This window comes from Festucalex cinctus, chromosome 17 (genome assembly GCF_051991245.1).
Source record: "Festucalex cinctus isolate MCC-2025b chromosome 17, RoL_Fcin_1.0, whole genome shotgun sequence".
NCBI lineage: Eukaryota > Metazoa > Chordata > Actinopteri > Syngnathiformes > Syngnathidae > Festucalex > Festucalex cinctus.
In genome coordinates this window covers 16,460,686-16,482,110 of record NC_135427.1, presented here as the reverse complement: position 1 = coordinate 16,482,110, position 21,425 = coordinate 16,460,686, and the positions used below count along the sequence as shown (strand labels likewise).

At 38.4% G+C, this 21,425-nt stretch overlaps 2 protein-coding genes across 7 annotated transcripts in view; both read left to right on the top strand.

Moving 5' to 3' along the window:
• The window catches only part of LOC144004974 (disks large homolog 5-like), a 40,233-nt gene extending 37,781 nt beyond the window's left edge, over positions 1–2,452 (top strand). For all 3 annotated transcript variants that reach the window (XM_077502735.1, XM_077502736.1, XM_077502734.1), the window contains 2 exons: positions 1,096–1,205; positions 1,734–2,452. In XM_077502735.1, the coding sequence (XP_077358861.1) occupies positions 1,096–1,205; positions 1,734–1,837 (214 nt within the window). In that variant the 3' untranslated portion in view covers positions 1,838–2,452. The remainder of the gene's footprint in view (positions 1–1,095; positions 1,206–1,733) is intronic.
• Positions 2,453–4,760: 2,308 nt separating this feature from the next.
• The window catches only part of LOC144005463 (calcium-activated potassium channel subunit alpha-1a-like), a 64,768-nt gene continuing 48,103 nt past the window's right edge, over positions 4,761–21,425 (top strand). For 3 of the 4 annotated variants that reach the window (XM_077503664.1, XM_077503665.1, XM_077503663.1), the window contains exons 1-3: positions 4,761–5,135; positions 10,576–10,725; positions 18,286–18,347. In XM_077503664.1, coding sequence (XP_077359790.1) covers positions 4,902–5,135; positions 10,576–10,725; positions 18,286–18,347 — 446 coding nt within the window. In that variant the 5' untranslated portion in view covers positions 4,761–4,901. Of the gene's footprint in view, positions 5,136–7,845; positions 7,913–10,575; positions 10,726–18,285; positions 18,348–21,425 lie in introns of those variants that run through there. The other variant, XM_077503666.1, reaches the window with a different exon arrangement.

Sequence of the window (21,425 nt, the reverse complement as noted above, 5' to 3'; positions counted from 1 at the left end):
ATCGACCGGTAAATCGAGAGCTTTGCCTTTTGGCTCAGCTCTTTCTTCACGACGATGAAGGTGAAGAAAGATATATTATATTATATTATATTATATTATATTATATTTGGTGTTGTGCAATGATTTTATATATTATATTTATATATTATATTTTATTATATTGTACGATATTTGATATTAATTATATTAGATTTGGTGAAGTGCCATGATTTTATATATATATATATATATTTATATATTATTATATTGTACTATATTACTATATTACATTATATTATATTTTATATTATATTACATCTTATATTAGATTATTTGGTGTTGTGCCATGATTTTTTTAAATGTAATATACACTGATAACATTGACTTTTTTTCGAAGTACCACTTGCAAATACAAATATAGAAATCCAAATATTTCTACTTAGTGATTTGATTTATCTAAATTGAATATTGTTTCAAATACTTAATCTTACTAAACATGGAATACAATTTAGCGTTTCATGTTTTTTGTTTTTTTTTGTGTTTTTTTTTTTTTAAAGTTGATCTGCCCAGGAGAAATATGTGCTGCTTCTGTTGTGCACGTTTTGGCCTCAAAGGGGGCAGTGTGGTGCACACATACAAATGTCACACGCAGATTCTATCCCAAAGACGCAGCACATGTTGAGGAAGAATTCCAAAGCTTTTCTGCTTGCATTGATATTGACAATTTGGAGGAGTGGCTGTGTTAAAAAAAAAAAAAAAAATGGTGTGAGTGCTTGTTGATAGCCGCATTGATTTGCAATCAAATGGGGGAGGGGGGTTTAAGTCTTCCGGCTACTCTCCCCCTCCCTCACAGACTTCCTCAAGCTCCAAAAACACGCTGGAGGAGATTGAATCCCGCTAAGCCGCTCGTCATCATCAGCTGAGTGCCAGCTGTCCAAGGGGGAAAGCCCGTCCGGTCAGGAATTGGTGGCGCCGGTTCACCGTGTGGGCGGGCACCGAACCCCCCCCCCCCCCAATAATCCTCACGCAATAAACTGTGTTGTGGGATCTCGTTTACGTGCGTGCGCTTTCACACATGCGTGGATTGATGGCGTCCATCTCTTGTGTGTCCTCAAGAGAGCAGAAGGATCCCTTGTACCTGCGGGATAAACTCTCGCAGAAGCTCTCCAAGGAGCAGTTTGAGGCGGCACAGAAGATGGAGCAGGAGTACAGCCGCTTCTTCACAGGTCAGCACAAGAAAACACAACAAAAGATGTGAATTTGGGCAAAGATTGAGTGTAAATACCGCCCAATATTCTCCTAATGAACTCGCAGCCATTTTCACTGAAGCAATCCCCTTCACTGTTTTACAGGATTTGGGCACTTGCATTGATTTTGCAAGGCCCACAGAATATTGTCTTCTATTGCTATAAAAACATGGAGCCTACCGAAATAATTTCATCAGGGAAAAAAAGTATATCTGTTTCCGTTTTGCAGTAATTAGCATTAGAATAGTGTCATCATTTTTCAACATGGTTGATCTCTTATACTCTGCTGCCACCTGCTGGTTGTTTTTGTAATAACTACCATTGCTTCAACCGTTCTTTGCAGTTGACAGGCTGCATCAAAGCCATCTGTATGCTCTAGGATAAAAAAACAAAAAAAATGTCTTTGGGACTCTTGCAACATTCATCATAGAACGTATTTATCCGTTTTTGGCAGCAAATGAGTTAACAACGCTGCACTCCTGCTTTTTCTTTTCTCCCTCGATGCAGGTGTTGTCCAGGGCGGCAGCGTCTCGTACATTTGCACTCAGATCGTCACCATCGTGGAGCAGGAGCAGAACAAAGTTCTGTGGATCCCTGTCAGAGCTCCGTAGAAGTGAGAATGTTTAAAAAAAATAAAAAAATTTAAATCCACACAATCATCCATAGGAGTGAATCGGTACATAAACTGTTTCACCGTGGCGTCATATGCACACTATACGATAGTGATGTCATAGTTGTTTACACTAGTATTGAATACTACTTGAATGAATGTGTCTGTTTCCATCTTTTCAACACAACCTGCGTGCAAGCTGGCTCCGTTCGCTAAATATTTATGTGTATTTTTTATCAAATCATGGAAATATGTAGCTTTACGGTATTTAACATGGAGGATAAACTTTCTTTTTTTCCACCCTCTGTTGTTCATCATTTCAGGCCTCACATGATGATGTCATCGTGCCAAGCTTTTCTAATATTTATTACGACGCTATGTGTAATATAAAAGAGCTAAACGACAGCAGCAACTTTTCGGCTGTGTGTGTTCTACTTGAGTTGCCAATTGCATTTTGAGCGTCTTCCTTTTAATTGGATTGTTTTAAAGGGATGTTGTTGTTTTGTTTTTTTCTTGCCTGTTGGTTGTCCTGATTAGCGACACGCGTCTTCCGATATTTCATCTGTTGGAATGAAAATCACAAGTTTTTAACCATGATTAAAAAGGGTACAAAGGATGACGTACACGGGTTTGTGTTCATTCTTGGTTGGGGCGTTCTTACGTGTATATCTTAAAAAAAAAAATTAAAAAAATATTTTGGCCAAGGGTGTCAAAACTCATTTTGAGGGTTTGGTTTCCCTCATGTGGGCTGTTTGTGACTGCGAAAATTTACAATCACCTCGTATTACCGCAGATGTACGTTTTCCCCTGCAATTCATTGTCATACGTAGTAAACCGCTATGGAAAAAAAACGAGACCCAAAAAGAGGGGACATATTCCATTATTGTTGTTGTTGTTTTGTTTTGTTTTTTTATAAACTCAAGCATATCTGGAAATAGCAAAACCAGACAAACAGATAATTTTGAAATCCCCCACACACAATGGAGGACCAAGACTGCCAAAATTCTAAATAAATAAATGACTAAAAGTGAAAATAAAAATAATACATTTGTATTTAAGTTTTGAATTATATATTTTTTATATCAGTTTTTATTTTCACTTTTAGTCATATTTATTTTATTTAGTCTATTTATTTATTTATTTATTCATTTATTTAGTCATATAGAATAGCTCAACACACTTAAGACCTCCCCCACATTTGAATATTGTTTCGACTTGGCCGTATGGCCCAAAACTGCCAAAATTAAAAATAAATGTGACAAAATAAATAGAAAAATGACTGAATAAATAAATGACTAAAAGTGAACATTAAAAAGGCTCTAAAAATATAATTCAAAAATTAAATGAAAATGTATTTTTATTTTCACTTTTAGTCATTTATTTTATTTAGTCATATAGAATAGCTCAACACACTTAAGACCGCCCCCTCATTTGAATAACATTTCGACTTGGCGGTACGGCCAAAATTAAAAAGAAATAAAATAAAAAATAGTCAAATAACTAAAATAAATAAATGACTAAATAACGATTAAATAAATTAATGACTAAATAAATAAATGACTAAAAGTGAAAATTAAAAAGGATATAAAAAAATATAATTCAAAAATTAAATACAAATGTATTTTTATTTTCACTTTTAGTCATTTATTTATTTTATTTAGTCATTTGAATAACATTTCGACTTGGCAGTACTGCCCAAAACTGCCAAAATTAAAAAATAAATGACAAAATATATAAATAGATAAATGACGAAAAAAATAAATGACTAATTAAATAAATGACTAAATAAATAACTAAAAGTGAAAATTAAAACTGCTATAAAAAATATATATAATTCAAACATTAAATACAAATATATTTTTATTTTCCCTTTTAGTCATTTATTTAGTCGTTTATTTTTGAATTTTGGCAGTTTTGGTTCTCCATCCATATCACACAGCTGCATACTGTCTCTAATAAATTCACAGTCATGAAAAACCATTGTTCAATCTAAACGAGGATTTAGTGGTGCAAACAAATCCTGAAAAAAAGTGCTTTTCTTGCAGAGTTTTTTTTTCTTCCTTTTTTTGTATAAAATGCCTAAATTATTAAAATAATTTGGAGAAAGCCCTTAAATCAGTACTGACCTGGTCGTCCACATGAGGGCGCCAACTTCAGCGGAAACGCCGCTGATCAATACAGTACAGATTTTAACATTTTTTCCCCCCCCTACTACATTTTAACCCCTAGCCGTAAGTGCTAACTCAAGCGACTATAAATATCTATCTATATACATATATATTTTTTGTTTTTTTTTACTGTGAAGTTAACCATTTAATTTGAAGATATGTAGGTTTATTAGTTGCACATCCTAAATCGTCAAGGTGAAAAATATTTATTATTATTATTATTATTATTATTATTATTATTATTTTTTTTTTTTTTTATTAAATGAAGTCCGACTCCAAATTATTCTTGGGCCGGGCTCTGCACTTATATGAAAGCCCAAACGAACCGCCTCTTGTTCTGATAAGCATCACGTCTGCACTCTTTAGCGCCGCCCACTCCTCCTCATCCTCTTCTTTCTCTCATCCCTCCATCCATCCCTCCTCCTCCTTCGCCCCCCCACATCCAGCACCACCTGTACATCTGCCACAATCGAGCCGCCTCCCAACGTGCGACGGTCGGACGTCGAGTAACCACGCGAACCGCTGCTCTTTCCACGCCACCATATTTATTTTGTTGTTGTTGTTGTTTTTTGTTTTTTAGAAGAACGTGGATTCAACATCGTCGAAGCTCTACTCACATTTACTCTCTCCCCCCTCCGTGTGTACCTTATTATTTTATTTTTTTGCCGATCGAAGTGGCCGTTTACGCACCGGATGACGCACGACGAAGCTGGCCGCGTCGTCCCCGCGACGCCGGATCCTCCCGTTCGCTAGCTGCCTCCGCGCAACTTTTTGCGGCCGCTCGGCAAGACGCCCGAGGTCGGGCCTCACCATGCTGGCCCCCGAGCGGCGGCGAGCCCCTCCGCTTTGAGACGACGACGACGAAGAAGAAGAGTTCGACTCGGCCGCGGCCCCGACATGCCGAAGAGCCGCGAGCGGCTGAGCTCGGACCCGTCGGTGCACATCGCCAAGATGAACGTCATCATCCCCTTCTCGCCCGACGTGCCGTGCGACAGCAGCGGCCAGCGCATGTGGTGGGCGTTCCTCGCCTCGTCCATGGTCACCTTCTTCGGGGGGCTTTTCATCATCCTGCTGTGGAGGACCCTCAAGTACCTGTGGGCCGTCTGCTGCCGCTGCCGAGACAAGAAGAAGGTAAGGAAAGGGGACCGGAGAGAACTGCACAAAACGGACACTTGTTGGCAACGAGCAATTAATACAAAAAGTCATGCAGTCGGTGGAGAGTCTCCAACTTTTTACAACAAACAGAGAGTAGGCCTAAAAGCGTCGATCAAATGGATTTTGGTCAACAAATATGTAATACAGCACATTTTATCATACAAGGCAACTAATAAGCACAGCTAAATTGCTAAAACACTTTTATTTATTTTTTTTATATAACCAGGAATGTACCACTGAGATTAAAGGCATACTTGACTCATTGAACACTTTTCAGAAGTTCATATTTTGTCCAGAATTAATTTGATAATGCGTACAATTAATATCTTTAAAAAGTATTTTTCGATGTTTCTGCTTGTGTTCCATTTAGCAAAAAAAAAAAAAAAAAAAAAAAAAAAAACACTTTCTAATGTTGCTCATTTACTCAAATGCAGAGCTCATCTTCTTCTGGTTCTGATATTTTTCTTCATCTAACAAGGCTAATGTTAGCGTGTCAATGGCATTCAGCATTGTTTGTTAGCACGAAGCTAAGCGGACCACTCAAGGCAAAGCTGTTTTTGTTTGGGTTATTTTAAGTGCAGAAAGTGTTATTCTTTTTATTTTGTATTAGTTTTCAAGTGAATTTCAACTGACTTAGCCATTAAATAACTTAAAGCAACTTTTTTTTTTTTTTTAAATAAATCTTTTTTATGTAGTTTTTCATCTTCTGGTTCTTTTTTCGGGTTCCTTCAGATGTTCTGATTGTTTTCTGTGGTTCTTTTTGTTCGTCTTCTCTTTTTCTTCCTCTTCTTCTTCTTCTTCTTCTTCTTCTTCTTCTTCTGTTTGTCTTCTTTTTTTCTGTCTTCTTCCTGTTCTTGTCTTGTTCTTCGTGTCTTCTTTTACTTGTCTTCTTCTTTTTCTTTTCTTCTTTTTCTGTTCTTCTTGTCAACTTGTCGTCTTCTTCCTCTTCTTCTTCAAATTCTTCTTGTCTTCTTCTTCTAATTCTTTTTCTAATTCTTCTTCTTGTCTTCTTCTACTAATTCTTCTTCTAATTTTTCTTGTCTTCTTCTTCTAATTCTTCTTCTTGTCATCTTCTTTTCTTCTTGTCTTCTTCTTCTTCTTCTTGTCTTCTTTCTTCTTTTTCTTCTTCTTGTGAACTTCCCCCCGGCTCTAACAAATTACTGGGGAAAAATTATTAACAGTTGTGGGAAAGTCGTGTTTATAAGGGTCTAAGGAACCACCAGTTCTCCAACCGATGTATCTTAAGCTAGCAGACAAGAACAACATATGTTGTACGTTCTTGCTTGCAAGTTGGTGATATTTTGTAACAAAAAGTCAAGCTCCTCCATGAACAAAAAAAGCAACAATTTCAAAAGTTGGGATTGAGTCGAATTCCGTACTTGGCCAACATCTCCCCAAATCAGCCCCTCGCCAACCCAATGTCCGTTTACCGCCTCTCCTCCACCCCACAGAATAAATCTTGCTGAAAACGCGTCCGTGTCCGAAATGCATCGTCAGGCTCTTGCAAGCGTGCCGCGTAAATCTTTTTTGGTTGTCGTTGCTAAGCAACTAGCAAGCAAGGAGCGGGGTGTGCGTGATTCCAAGTCAAGTCGCTTGCTTGCATGAGGAACACCTCCCACCTCCTCCCACCTGCCCCCCCAGAAACGCCAGCACTCAAATTGTCAAAGTTTGTCATAATAAACAGCAAATATGTGGAAGTAATAAATGAGGCCTTTAAATGTGAGAAGGTGAGCGCCCGCTGAGCTTTGCTCAACAGAGCCTGGACGCACTTTTAAAGCACGCGTTGTCCGCTTTCATGATTCCGACACCCTGAATAATAAATATTTCCCCCCCTTTTTTCATCACAATAGCAGAAAATGTCACTTTTTGACAAATTCTCTCCCGCCTGCGACCTTTTCAGCCTAGGGAGAATAATTGGACGTCATCGAGCTTGAGTGTTTGAACTTTCACCCCGCTGGCGGGAAAAGTGTCACCACGGTAATTAAGTGCACGGGGGTGGACTCGTGTGGGCAACGTTTAGTTGTTTCATTTACACAAAGTCTTGCACTAAAAGACTCATTCAAAATCTTCAAAAATGCAAACAAATAAAAAAATACAAATGCAAAACATGCTGGTGCCATATTTATGCAAAAAATTGCACTGATTCTCAGAAACTAATAGGCTACAAACATCAGCTTTTTGTTTTATGTTGAAATTAATTTCTGTTAAAAGGAAAAGATTACATTTTCAGATGTATATGTCTGTTTTCAAAATCATATCAAAATATTGTTTCAGGGTAAAAAAGTTTCCATCAAATTGGGTGACAGAAATGTCAAGAGTTTTAGCAAAATATGTCCTGTAATTTTGTGTTGCCATTGAAATTAAGTCAAATTGTGGTGGGATCGTTTCGATTAAAAAAAAAAAAAAAGCAAACTCTGCAAAATGTAAAGGTTTTGTAGAAATTAAATGAATACACATTTGTATAATAGTGTCATTTTTTATGAAAACTGTTCCAGCCCTACCACGCCAAAATCCCCTTATAAAAACGGAGAATTTGGATAAAATGTAAAGAATTAAACAGACTTGAGTTTGTTTATCCTAATTAATTTCAGATCCTACTGGTATGCCCAACTTGGCCACCGGGGGCGGTACAATGCAGAATGCAGAATTGTAGACACAAACAAAGAAGAATACTTCTTCACTCTACTGACAGAAAGATGCATATAATCGTAGTCATTTTTTTTTTAAATAGATGATAAAAAAAATATATGCCTGTAAGTATTGTTATATTATTTGTGCGCCACAGTTTGTGTTCAAATATCCGTTGCCTCGAACACCCCCGACGAGCAATGATAACGTTAGCGTGTCAATGGCGGTTAGCATAGTGTATTAGCTTTAAGCTAAGCGGACCTCACAAGGCTAAACTATTTTTTTTATTATTATTTGTTATTTTAACCCCTTTGTGTGATTCTCTTTGTCTTGTATTTCGTTTTCAGGTGAATTTCAACTGGCTGAGCCATTTTTTTTAAAACAACTTGAAACATTTTTTTTGTAATTGTTTAATTTTCAAACACCAGCATACAGCGCTCGTTTCTCAAGGTTGTGTTTGCAGAGAAAATAAAAACATTGTAAGTCAGGTCACGTCACTCGTAACTAACTTAAGGTACTACTGTATAGCATAAGCTCCAAATTAACCTTTTTTGTTGTTCACATATGATCAGGTTAGCGTGTCGAAAGTGCGCTTGCCTCGGCTGAACGCCTCGCCTACTAATTGAATTTCCGAGCGCCTCCATCAATTTCGCGCCGACTGTGATTCGTGAAGTGTCGCGGAAGAGGTTTTCGGACTTAATTAACGCTTGGCTATTTTTGTCTTACTGCCCTTTTTAAGTAGGATTACACACAAACTGATGAAGCAGTGCGATGAGGCGTCAGCTGGCTTTTCCGGCTATAATTGATGATGTGGCGCCTAGAAATACATAAAGTCGATACTTTTTTTTTTTTTTTCTTGCGTGCCGTCAGGCTGCGCTTCTTGGAGCGCCTTCTGTCCAGCTTGGTAAGTCCCTAGCAACAACAGTAACTAAGGTAACCGTGCTGAAGCATGGTATTGATGTCGGCCTTTATGCTGTCATTATTTTTCCAACTCATTTTAAGCACTGCATGATAAAAAAATGATGCTGCTGTAGCGGGAGACGCTAAGAAAGGCTTTAAAAATACTTTTTTTTTTCTTTTTCTTTTTTTTTTTTATAAATTAAGCTTTAATGTGTTCAAAGCATGTGAGAGTGGTACAATTACATATAAGGCAGAAAAAGAAAAATAGTCTGCTAATAAGAGCTCACAGTCAACTCTACACTCTCATTTTTTGTCTCCCATATCACTCACCAAGCTAAGCCATGCCTTTTCAAGCCACACACATTCAAAATCACAGGTACAACGGTGACGCCACTTGCTCCTCACATGCATAATTGGCATTGCGCCTCTAAACACATATGTAGATTTGCAACCGAGCGGAAAAAAACACGTGCGGCACGCTTGTGATTGGACACGCGCACACACACACAGTAGCGCCACGTGCATGCGCGGAATGTGCCACGCTAAGATGGTTGGCGCGGGCAACAAGGCACACGTGTGTCCGTAAAAAACAAACACGCCAACAGCTTTGGACATGAAAGGCGCGCGCAGATGACTTCATGGCCGTGGAGGTCACCTTTTGCGTTTGTTGCCGCAGTTCTTTTTACTACTGTGGATGTATGTTTACTGCGGAAAATAAATAATGAAAAACACATACAAAATAAAAACATAAAAATAAACGAAGCAACCAAACCCAGCCCAAACACTGTGATTATTAGCAATATAATAAACTGTACAACATAATACATTGTAAAATTAATTCTCATGTTAGACATTTTAATTTTTAAACAAAAAACTTGCTCATTAGATTCTTTTGAAAAACAGGATAAATATATATATAAAATCAAGTCCATATTTTAATTTTTAAACACAAATCTTGCCCATTAGATTCTTTTGAAAAAAAATGAGAAATATAAAAAAATCAAGGCCATAGTTTAATTTTTAAACAAAAAACTTGCTCATTAGAATCTTTTGGGGAAAAAAAAGAGAAATATTTAAAAAAAAAAATCAAGGCCACATTTTCATTTTTAAACAAAAAAAATTCCTCAATAGATTCTTTTGAAAAAAAATATAAAAAATAATATAACAAATATATCAAAATATATCAATGCCATATTTTATTTATTTATTCAAAATAAAACGTTCTATAAATTACATTTAAGTTTGAGCAAAGGGTATAAATTGTAGAATAAATTTAAAAAAAATGTATATTTCATCTGACCATGTGCATCACTTTAATGTATATGTTAACAAATAAAATTGAGGGAAAACTGATAAACCTTGTACATTCTGGTGTTATAAATATTTTTAATCCAGTTTTTGGATATATTTAGTAATTAGATTCTTGTTAGCGAAATAAAATCAAGCACTTTTTTAAAAATAGTTGTTCACAATAACTATCAAATGAAACTGAAGGACAATTCTGAAAAATATTTGAAATGTGATATAATTTAAAAAAAAAAAAAAAAAGTCTACACACCCTTGTTGAAATGCCAGTTTTTGTTTTATTAAAAAAAGAAGCCAGTATAAACCATTTTAAAAATCTGTTGCCGAGGGGAATTAAAATCGACAAACAATGTAGTTAATGTTTGCAAAAGTTTTCACACCCTCATAACTGTGGGTGTGTCTGTAGTCCAAACTCACCAATCACATTCAAACTCATTTTAAATATGACACCTGCTGATGAACCTTACATGCAGTTTAGATGTTCCAGTAGGTTTCTCCCTTCTCCTAGCCTTTCAACAGGGTGTGTAGACTTGTTCCACACGTTTACTGACGCCAATGTCCCACTTTGACTTTGCCCCGTCAGGACGTGCACCGGCTGACCACGGCCGACGGTGTGGTCAAGCGCGCCGACAAGGACGAGGCGGCGACGGCCAGCGAGGTGGGATGGATGACGTCGGTGAAAGATTGGGCGGGGGTGATGATCTCCGCTCAGACGCTAACGGGACGAGTCCTGGTGAGTGAGCGAGCGAGCAGCGAGATGTGACGTTTGCAGTTGTCCGCCGATTGTTGGCGGGCTCGTCAGACAAAGCGCGCCCGCCCAAGAGCTCGAAAAACAGTGTATTAAGGTCACACGCCGCCATCCCATAATGCCCCTCGGAGAGATCACATCTGGTCAAGCCGGGGCGGTTGCTACGGTGACCGCTCTACGTCTGACAAAATGCCTTCAGAGAGAAGGAACTGGGTTAGTGAGTGGAATTATTTCAGCTCTGGTTGTCATTCTTTTTTTGAGCCAAGTACCTTTTTTATTTATTTATTTTTAATTTTTTTGTTTTATTTTGACCTTTGACCAAATACTCACTCCTTTGGACTGCTGTTGCCGACCAAAACAGCAACACGTAAACACACTTCTTTTTTTTTGTTTTTTTGTTTTTGTTTTTTGCTTTTTATAGCCGACCCCAATCAACTGCTGGCACCAAATGATACAGGAACTGAAAGTACAGTACTAGTAACAAGCTGTGTCGCCACGGCAACGGCGGCTTAGCTAAACCTAGCAGATGTGTGTGTGTGTGTGTGTTGTGTGTAAATTCAGCTTTTAATGGGCTATGCTAAAGCCCACTGTCACAAAGACACGCCGGTATATAATAGATAAATATACAAATATATTATAGATAATAAAAACTAACGAAGTAACACTGAGAAAAAAAATAAACAAAATAAAATAAAAAACAAAAATGCCTTTAAAAAAACATTGTGAGGAGATTGGTGATGTAAAAATAAAATAAAATAAATAATAATAATAAAAAAATATTTTTAAATAAGATTATATTGGTGGGGGAAGCATAAAATTATTTGTTTTTGTACATAATAACTAGGGATGTCACAATATCCAAACATCACATTACGATATCACGATATGATGGTCATGATACGATAATTATCACGATATTGTGGGGAGTTTGGCAATACAAAAACGGTCACAATATTGTAAAAAAAAAAAAAAAGATGAGCTCATACTAAAAAAACAATATTATGCTTTTGTACAATACAGCAATGAAAATATCACATAATTAGAAATATTCATCCATCCATCCATTTTCTTGACCGCTTATTCCTCACAAGGGTCACGGGGGCTACCGGCGCCTATATCAGCTGGCTCTGGGCAGTAGGCGGGGGACACCCTGGACTGGTTGCCAACCAATCGCAGGGCACACAGAGACGAACAACCATCCACACTCACACGCACACCTAGGGACAATTCGGAGCGCCCAATTAACCTGCCATGCATGTCTTTGGAATGTGGGAGGAGACCGGAGTACCCGGAGAAGACCCACGCGGGCACGGGGAGAACATGCAAACTCCACCCAGGAAGGCCGGAGCCTGGACTCGAACCGGAGACCTCAGAACTGGGAAGCAGACGTGCTAACCACTCGACTACCGTGCCGCCCAATTAGAAATATTATATATAAAAAATATATAAATATGATATATATATTGAGGCACTTACTTGCTAATGCAAGCACATATTGAGTTCTTCCACATATTGACTAACTTCACAAGCATATTACGTTGCCCTTCATGCATTCTGTGTGGATTTTAAACATAGAAGCGCCAAAACATGCCTTGTGAAATTAAACTGCACTAAAAAACTAGCCAACAGATGGTGCTAGAACTGCACAAATGGAAATCACGGCGATGTGTTCATAGATGTGCTGCTTTTAATATCGTGACATGACGACGATGATATATAGTGGCAGTTTTAATATTGCGATATCACGATATTGCCGTTATCGTTACATCCCTAATGATAACAGCAGTTATCAGATCTCGCCACCCCTGGTCTATGTAGTTCACAATGTTGCGTTTGGCTGAAGCGGGCCAAAAGTCGATGCTTTTTGCGATGGCGATGTTGAAAAATATTTGCTGCCATGACTGATTTTATGGGAGTCATAAATCGCAGCAGTGGCCAAAACATGCCTAATTATAATGAAGCTGCAGTGATGAACGAGCCAGCAGAGGGTGCTAGAACTCCACAAATGGAATACAACCTCGCCTCTTGAACAGATGTGCTGCTTTTCATAACGTCACGTGAAGACGACAATATCGTGGCGTTAACATTACATCCCTAATATTCGTCATTCTTCGCAGGGGTGTTAGCATTATAAGCTAGCTTTTTCCTGCCTTCTAAAATCACACTGTAAATTGTGCAATATGAGTGTGAGTGCTCGTTTTCCAGTCCAGGGCGGGAAACGAAAAAATTGCATTCGATGCCAAAACGTTCCTCCTTTGTTGCCTGCTGCTTTAATTAGCAGCAAATAGTGTTTGAGTCAATAAAGTTTTATTTGCTCGTGACCGTCGGGAGCCTGAAATAAAAGCGTGTTGACTTTGACAACAAAGCGTTTGTGATGACACGAGTGCCATGGGGGTGAGGGGATTGGGCGGCGGGCGGGTTCCCGTATGTCATTTGATGCCTTATTGGTTCTTCCGCCGGCGCACGCACGCATGGGAGCATCGCTTGCGTGACAGTGTCAACAAGCTCACAATAGTAGAGAAACACGTTCAGAAATATCATTTTTTCAATATTATTATTATTATTATTTTTTTTTGGGACCAATACAATGATATATTTTTTCTTTTTAAGGAAGTGCAGCCTTCTTTTCAGCATAAAAAATGTCTTCTTTTTAGGAAAGGGCAATATCAGTTGTATGTCTTTTTTTGTGTGAAAGTGCAACGTTCATTGTTGGTCTTTTTTTTTTTAAATTTTTAATTTTTATTTTTTTTAAGGAAAGTGCGACATCAATAGTTGGTCTTCTTTTAGTGTTGTAAAGTATAACATCAATTTCTTCTTTTTCCTAAAGTACCACATCAATAGCTTGTCTTCTTATTCACAAGTTTGTTTGTTTTTTTGAAAAATGAAACAAGATGTTTCTTGTTTTTAGGATAGTGAAATATTTATAGTTTGTCTATTTCCTGAAGTGCAGCAACAATTGCTCTTTTTTTTTTTTTTTTTTTACTTTCTCAGAACATATAAGATGAGTAGTTTGTCTTCTTTTTGGTAAAGTGTCAGTTCAATCATTTCTTCTTTTTCTGAAAGTGCAACATGAATAGTTTTGTGGCGCACGTCTTGTAATCATCGGTAGCTATAGGTGATTTTGGTGAAAAAAACAAAAAAAACGGTGCATCCATACGGGGTCCCTTCCTGCCAAATAAAGAGCCGATGAGTCACACTCGGTCTCACATTACGAGAGGGCAAAGTGTCGAGGAAGTCTGCAAGATCGGTTGACACAGGGACGGACGGGGGAGTCCTCTTCTGTCTTGTCTTCCGGGCTTATCAAGTCAGGAATTCTACCTAGCAACAGGTGATGGACGTGGTGTAATATTTTTTTTGTAGTGCGACACAACATTGTCATCTTTCCACTTCCTGTTTGCAAACATAACGAAAAGGTCCGTGGTCGCACCCGTTTGCCAGTTCCGACGTCGTTTCGGCAAGAAATATGCTCAAATTGGCACGACGGGTCCCTCGAACGTTTGCGGTGGGCACAGTTGGTGTACGTGAGTGTACTTCAGCCACGCTAAGCTCTTCGGGCTGTTTGGGCTGCTGCCAAGGAGGCTTAAATCACAACGCAGGATGCTAACCACAAACATGGCCGTCACAGTTCATGCGCCGGAACACGCACCACACAGGCACACACACAAAATCATTTTTCATGTGACGATTGCTCGCTGCTGTGCAACATCACGCACTCACTTATTTGTTATGCACCTCTAGAGACCTTGTAGCACTGTACAGTAAAGGTAGCATGGTTATTTGAATTCTGTTGGTTATTAATTAGTTTATCGAGTGTAAAAACAATCGTTTTTTTTTTATAGTGGGGATTTTTCGATTTTGACATATCTAGTTGTCTTTTATAGTATTGGTCATTTGTCATTTTTTTAAATTAATGTAATTATTCTTACTACTGCAACTCTGTTATTTTCATGTATTTTGCATTTAATTAACTATTTTGTAAAAATAAAATAAAAAATCAATAAATAAGAAAAAAATCCACCATTTATTTCATAACATTACAATTTGATTTAATATTTCAAATTGAATTTGAAAATACAATATTTATTCACTTTATTATTTGATTTAATATTTCAAATTTAATTTGTAAATATAATAATTATTCACATTATTATTTATTTGCATTATTTACTGAATTACATATTTTAGCCTTCCGATTTTGTTTGCGAACTTGACGAGTGCAAAGCGCGAGCAAGCAATGTGGAAAATGGTGCCGTCCAAAATGGCTTCCTTGTTGTGCGTCGCCATTTTGTGTCGGACGGTCTGGCCTACGTGTGCTTGTTGCATAAACGAAAGCGCCTGTGTGAGTGAATCAGGAAGTGCGAGCGCCTGCACCCATGGTTTGAAAAAAATAAAAATAAATCATTCAGCAAAATACCTGAACTCAACAGATGCGTCAGGTTTGCTGGCGCCATCTGGTGGCAGAGTGTATGACTGAAACAAGTCGGGCCACTTGGAAGTCACTGGACACAGTAATTTGATTTTCCGTGTTGTCTGTTTTGCAAGTCCCTGCTGTTCTTTGTTGACGTCACTGTCATGTCCCGCATCTTCTAATGAGTCTCCAAGGACCCAACAACCTGTTTACAGTAACACCTTGGTTATTAACTATTCATACATGCAATACAATAGAGGCACGCTTGGCAGTCCTGACAACTGCCAGTGTGACTGTAATGACTGTAATTAATAATGTAAAATGTAATGATATGTTACATTATTTTTGGAATACTAGTTTGTACATCACAAGTTGTGACGCTTACCAGACCAGAATTACTTTAATATAACTGCGTGTGGTTGTCTCATGGAGCCATAAAGAGATTTCCTGTCTCCCAAAAGAGGAAAATTGTTGATTAAAAATTCATGCTGGAACCTTTTTTTTTTTTTTTGGCCAATGCAATTGCACATCATGGAGATGAATTGGGTCCGCGCTCATTCATTATGGATGCTGGCTGCTCTCCTGTTCCGAACGGCCTTTTGTGTCATCTGGAAATGGATGAGCGCCAGCTGGCCTCACGTGCGAAGGCCCCGCCCCTCCCCTCTCCGCTACTCTCGCGCAGCCGCTTGCAAGTGAAAGTGTGACAAAACTTCAGAGAGAACTTTGTGACGACGTTCTGCTTAAACGGATCCATTCTGCGCTGCGTCCTAGGGAGAGCAGCGACATTTTCGTTAGTTCTCAAACACTCCATTTTACACTTGACTGATGAACTTTTTCCAGATGTCTCTGCGTTACAGCTGCACGAGTCAACAATTTGTAATTGTTGCTATTCTGAGAGCTTTTGCAGCAATAATTACTTTACAGTAGGGTTAGGGTTATTATAATATAATATAATATAATATAATATGATATGATATATATGATTAATCGTTGAGATACCTTCAATTTAAAATTGTCCAAGCCCTCAGAATATATCATATCATATCATATCATATATCATATCATATCATATATGATATAATCATATATGATATAATCATATATCATATCATATGATATTGTTGTGTACTGAAGGGTTGGATCCCAGAATGCAGACACAAATAAGATTTTCTCCAGTTATTCAAATCGAGAGGCAGAAACTCAGAGACGCTGAATACCGGACAGTTGGACAATAATCCGGCAAAAACGCACAATTCCCAGACCCTTAAATAGACAGTGAACCAACCTGATTGGTTGTGGCCAGACATGTGAGGGCCAGTACTGACATGGAATTCTCTGATCGGCTGTTAACCCAGTAATTACAGATAGTTCCGGACATCAATAAACATCATATAGCATAAAAGATTCCTGACATCACAAAGTCCAGACATCATATAGCCAAACTAGTTGAAACTGGATAGAGTTACATCCATACCAAAACAGACACGTAACGGGTCGTGAACTTGGCGGACGGTCATAAACTCTACTCAAACTTAACCCAGACATGACAGATATATGATATAATCATGTATCATATCATATGATATCATGTATCATATCATATATATCATATATTTTAATCATATGTTGTATGTATGTATATGTAATCATATAATATATTTTAATCGTTGACATACCTTCAATTTAAAATTGTCCGACTCCTCAGAATTTTCAGCTTCTCAAGAGTAATTATTCTCCAACTTCTCCAGCAAAAACAATGATCAACATTTTTTGCCTTTTTCCCAGCAAAATCAGTAACTGATTCACAATGAGTTTATAATTGAGCATTTTCTGTAATGTCATGTTTTTTTCTTTTAATAACGGGATGGAAATGAAAACGTCTTTTTTGAAATGAAATGAAAACAAAACGGCCTTCCAACGGTTAACTATAGGCATATAAAAAGGCATCAATTTTACCTTTGACACCATGGCGATGTAATTGTTCTTATGAAATATTAGGTAGTGGTACTCGGCGCGTTTCACCACTCCTCTGAAACAAAATGGCTCCTTGCCGCAAGAAATCGTGGAGAAGGAGGGGAGGGGAGGAGAGGGAAGAAGAGAGAGGGTGAAAACAAACCTGAGTTGGTCTCGAACCAGGTACTTGCTGCTAACAGAGCGAGCATGCTAACCACTATACTATTCACTCAGTTAGGTTAGGTTCAACAGCGCAAAAGTTTTACTTGTAGTTTACGCAAGTGTCAACTAGAACGGATTTTAAGTCGGCCAATTGTCATTGCACTTTGGCATTGCAAATATGAAGGATTTGAATTCATTTGGACAAAATGTTTACTGATAAAGGCTACTTTTTTGTCACTATCCCATGGAGGTCTCAGAGAAAGTGGGCGTGCGTTCAGTCCGCAGAGGCGGTGCGGGGGTGGGTCCGCACCTTATGACATCATAAAATGCCAACAGCTTATTTTTTTCCAGATTGGGAGGGGCTGGAGCTTGGACAGCAGAGTGACCTTGAATTTCTCATAGAGGGCGAATGGAGGAAAACACCACTTTTAATACGGCTTAAAAGCTCCAAAAAGTTGTTTTTTTCATATTGCTGTCCTTGTAATTGCAATCTTGTTGTAAAGATCAGCAAATGAACCCACTTTTGCATTTAGAAAGATACAAAAAGTAAGAATACTAATGAATAATAGAACTGAAAAACTGGTGTGCATCTTTAATGGGCCCCTCTGGTCTTGCCACGTTAGTTTGGCTGACCCCTGATCCCGATCAGTTCTTGGATAAGTCAAAACAAACATGTCATCATTTGTAGGGTTTATAATGGAAATATTATTATGTAATAGTGTGCTCTGTACCTCTGTCAATACTGAATCGAAACATTTGGGACTTAATGAAATTATTCAAAGGGACTCCAATTGGTCTGTTCAAGAGCTAAATCGATCAAAGTTTTTGGGGTGGCCAGCGCTCGCCTTTTAACCACAGAAGATCGCATCAGGTTGCTTGAAAGAGGACGCCGCCGTCCGCCACCTCGCGGATTTATTTACACTTTGACATGGAGAGAGCCAGTGAGGAGTTTTTAAACATGTTTTGCTCATTCACCGCAAATCCGCAAGAATAACAATCTACTTCTCTTGACTTTCATTCAGGTGGTGCTCGTGTTTGCCCTCAGCATCGGCGCGCTGGTGATATACTTCATCGATTCCTCAGAGTGAGTATTTGTTGGCTCAATAGGTCTATTCAAAATGTTGACATGTCAATTCTAAAATTTTCTTTTTGACTTGGCGCTTAGTAAGGGTTTGTTTACTAACGGTGCTGTCAGTTTTATGCTACCAGAAAGTCTGCGTGACATCACGACGGGCAACGTTGAAGGGAAAGTCCGACGTTCCTGTTGTGGTACTGGAAACAATCGTGCTATTAGACGACAGGAAGTAAAAGAAGACAAAACAGGAAGTGGCCGTGGCATTCTCAAACGCGGGCGCGACTTCACTCGCGTGGTCAGTGTCCACTTTCACGCCGCGCTCTCTTTACCTTTTCACCCGATGGGCGGTGAACTTTCAACCCTGGCTCATTTGACCCCCCCCAAACCCCCCCACCCCCAACCCCGTCGGGTCCGGCGCTGCAGTCGAGTTTGTCGCCATCCAGCCTTTTCCTTCCCGTAATTAGTGCCGCACTCGATGACAGACGCGCCTGGAAGCGGCCCAGCAGACCCATCTAGGCGGCACTCAACGAGTTGGTTGATTTCAAATTGGCGTGTCAACTCGTAGTCCCTGACTTTTAAAAGCGGCGGAAGAGCAGGAGGGCTAATCGAATGCTAGCTTCAACGGCACGTCATCCATTTTGTTGCCCGTCCCAGTTGACCTTTAGCAAGAGAAGCGAAGGTCCAGCCTGGAGCGGTCATCAGCCGGATGCAGAACACAAATACTGTATGACTGTTTTTCATCACAGTAGCTTGATCCGATTTTATTTTTTTTTAACTTCAGGTAACAAAATGAGGTTGATTGAATCTGTGTCAAATGACCTCGTTCTGCTTTGGAGCCGCTGAAGGTTGTCCACTTATCACTAATCCTCATACGATCGCTTTGGACGTTCACGTACATATTTATTATTTGATGTTATTGCAATTATTTTGATCAAATGGATCTCATTTTGAATAGACAGATAAAGATGTTTGATTAAAATAGAGCAGCATTAAATAATTCAAATAATTCACTGCGTCAGACAATTAATTTGGGGCAATGCGTCTACTCAGAAAGGGAGGCGCTTATTTGAGGAAATCTCCACCCCCCAAGTAGAGGACCCGCCAAGTGATGATTGTGACATTGCATCAATTAAAAAAGAGGCTATCATTATTTGAGCAAATACAATATTGATTATTTGTGAGAGAGCAGCAGAAGGCAGTGCAGTGTTTTTTTTTATATTTTTTTTTATTTTTTTATTTTTTTATAATAGTCTATTACAGGGGTGGCCAAGTCCGGTCCTCGAGAGCCGCTCTTCAGCCTGTTTTCCATGTCTCGCTCTAATGATCAGCTAATCAGCAAGCTTTGCAGAAGCCTGATAACAATCCTGATCATGAATCAGGTGTGTTAGTGGTGAGAAACATGGAAAACAGGCTGGATAGGGGCTCTCGAGGACCGAACTTGGCCACTCCTGGTCTATTAGTTGTGTCAACTTGAGGGGGGAGGCCAACTATTTAAGGAAATATGGTATTAACGCAATCATCTATATAATAATGTAACGATTATGACTTCCTTAGGCGTAAAAGAGTCTATTAAAGTCTATTTGAGGTGTTGCTGATCACTTTTTGAAGTGAATGACTAACCTGGTGATTAATTTGGACACGGCAGACGCCGTCATTTGAACAAACATCTAAAATTATTAATTCCTGAGTCTACAAATGGAAATCATTTGATTACATATATTGATTTCTTTCAGGGTAGAGGTGGGCTATGAAGGGTCTATGTGAAGTGGTACATAATTGATTGAAAGTGTTAAATTGGGACCAAGGTTATTTTTGTTAACTAAAACTAACGATAAAGCTAAAATTTAAAAAACAATTTTAACAAAATAAAATAAAAACGAAAATGCTTTTTAAAAAACAAAAACTAACTGAAACTACATTTGATGTTTACAAAACTAACTTTAATTACAGTAAAAAATGTCCTTCGTTTTCATCTTTGGTAATGAATTTAATGCATGAGCCTTTGGGGATGATTTTAAATGTAATTTTAAGCAGATTAATTTTGACATTAACCGGAATACGAACATATGAAAATGTGTCTCACACAGAAGTGATGTCATCGAGCAGTGGCCAATAGAAAAGCTCGTTCAGATGATGTTGCTCCTATGGTGTTGTTTAAATATTGTGCACAAGTAATATGCATTAAAAAAACAACAACAACAAAAAACACGAAAACTAACTAAAACCAAAACTAAGGTTTTATTAAAGGGAAGCTTGTCTCATTGAACAATTTTCAGCAGTGAAAATTTATTTGATAACTTATTTTTCATGTACAATGAATACCTTTAAAAACGAATTTTTGTGCTTGCTGTCGACTGATGATGACATCATCTGTGCTGAGGAAATCGGTAACGCCCAATCATGACTCACCTGTTTTCTGGGTTTGGTCAGTAAACTGAGCCATGATGGGGCGTTACCAACTTCTCAGCACAGGTGATGTCATCATCAGTCGACAGCAAGTAGAACAATTACTTTTTAAAGTTATTAATTGTACGTGAAAAATAATGGTTACCACATTAATTATCGACAAATTAACTTTTTACTGCTGAAAATGGCTCAATGAGTCAAGTATCCCTTTAAATAACTTCTAAAAACTAACACCACACTGAAAACTAATTAAAAGTAACTAAATTTAAAAAACCAAACTCAAAATGAAATAAAAACTAATTAAAATGCAAAATTCCAAAACTATAATAACCCTGATTGGGACACGCGGCAAAGGCATTTATTGAAGTCATCACAATATTGATGAACTTGAACTTGTTCCTGGTTTGACGATTTCTCTTTATTTGTGCCAGATAACGAGTGTTTGATTGAGGGTGAGGCTCCCCGACAACATTTCTTCTGGCTGCCTGACGGACTCCTCCTTCCCTGCATGCCCACTTAAGCCTTAAACTGCTGCTTTCGCCGCCGCCGCCACCCCAAAAATCAAAGAGCACACATGCTCGTGGGCGTGGCAGCTTTTTAAGGGTTAACGACGGATTTGCACCAAGCCAATGCTTGCGAGTGCATGTGTCATGTTGCCCCGTCCACCCCCCTACCCCCACT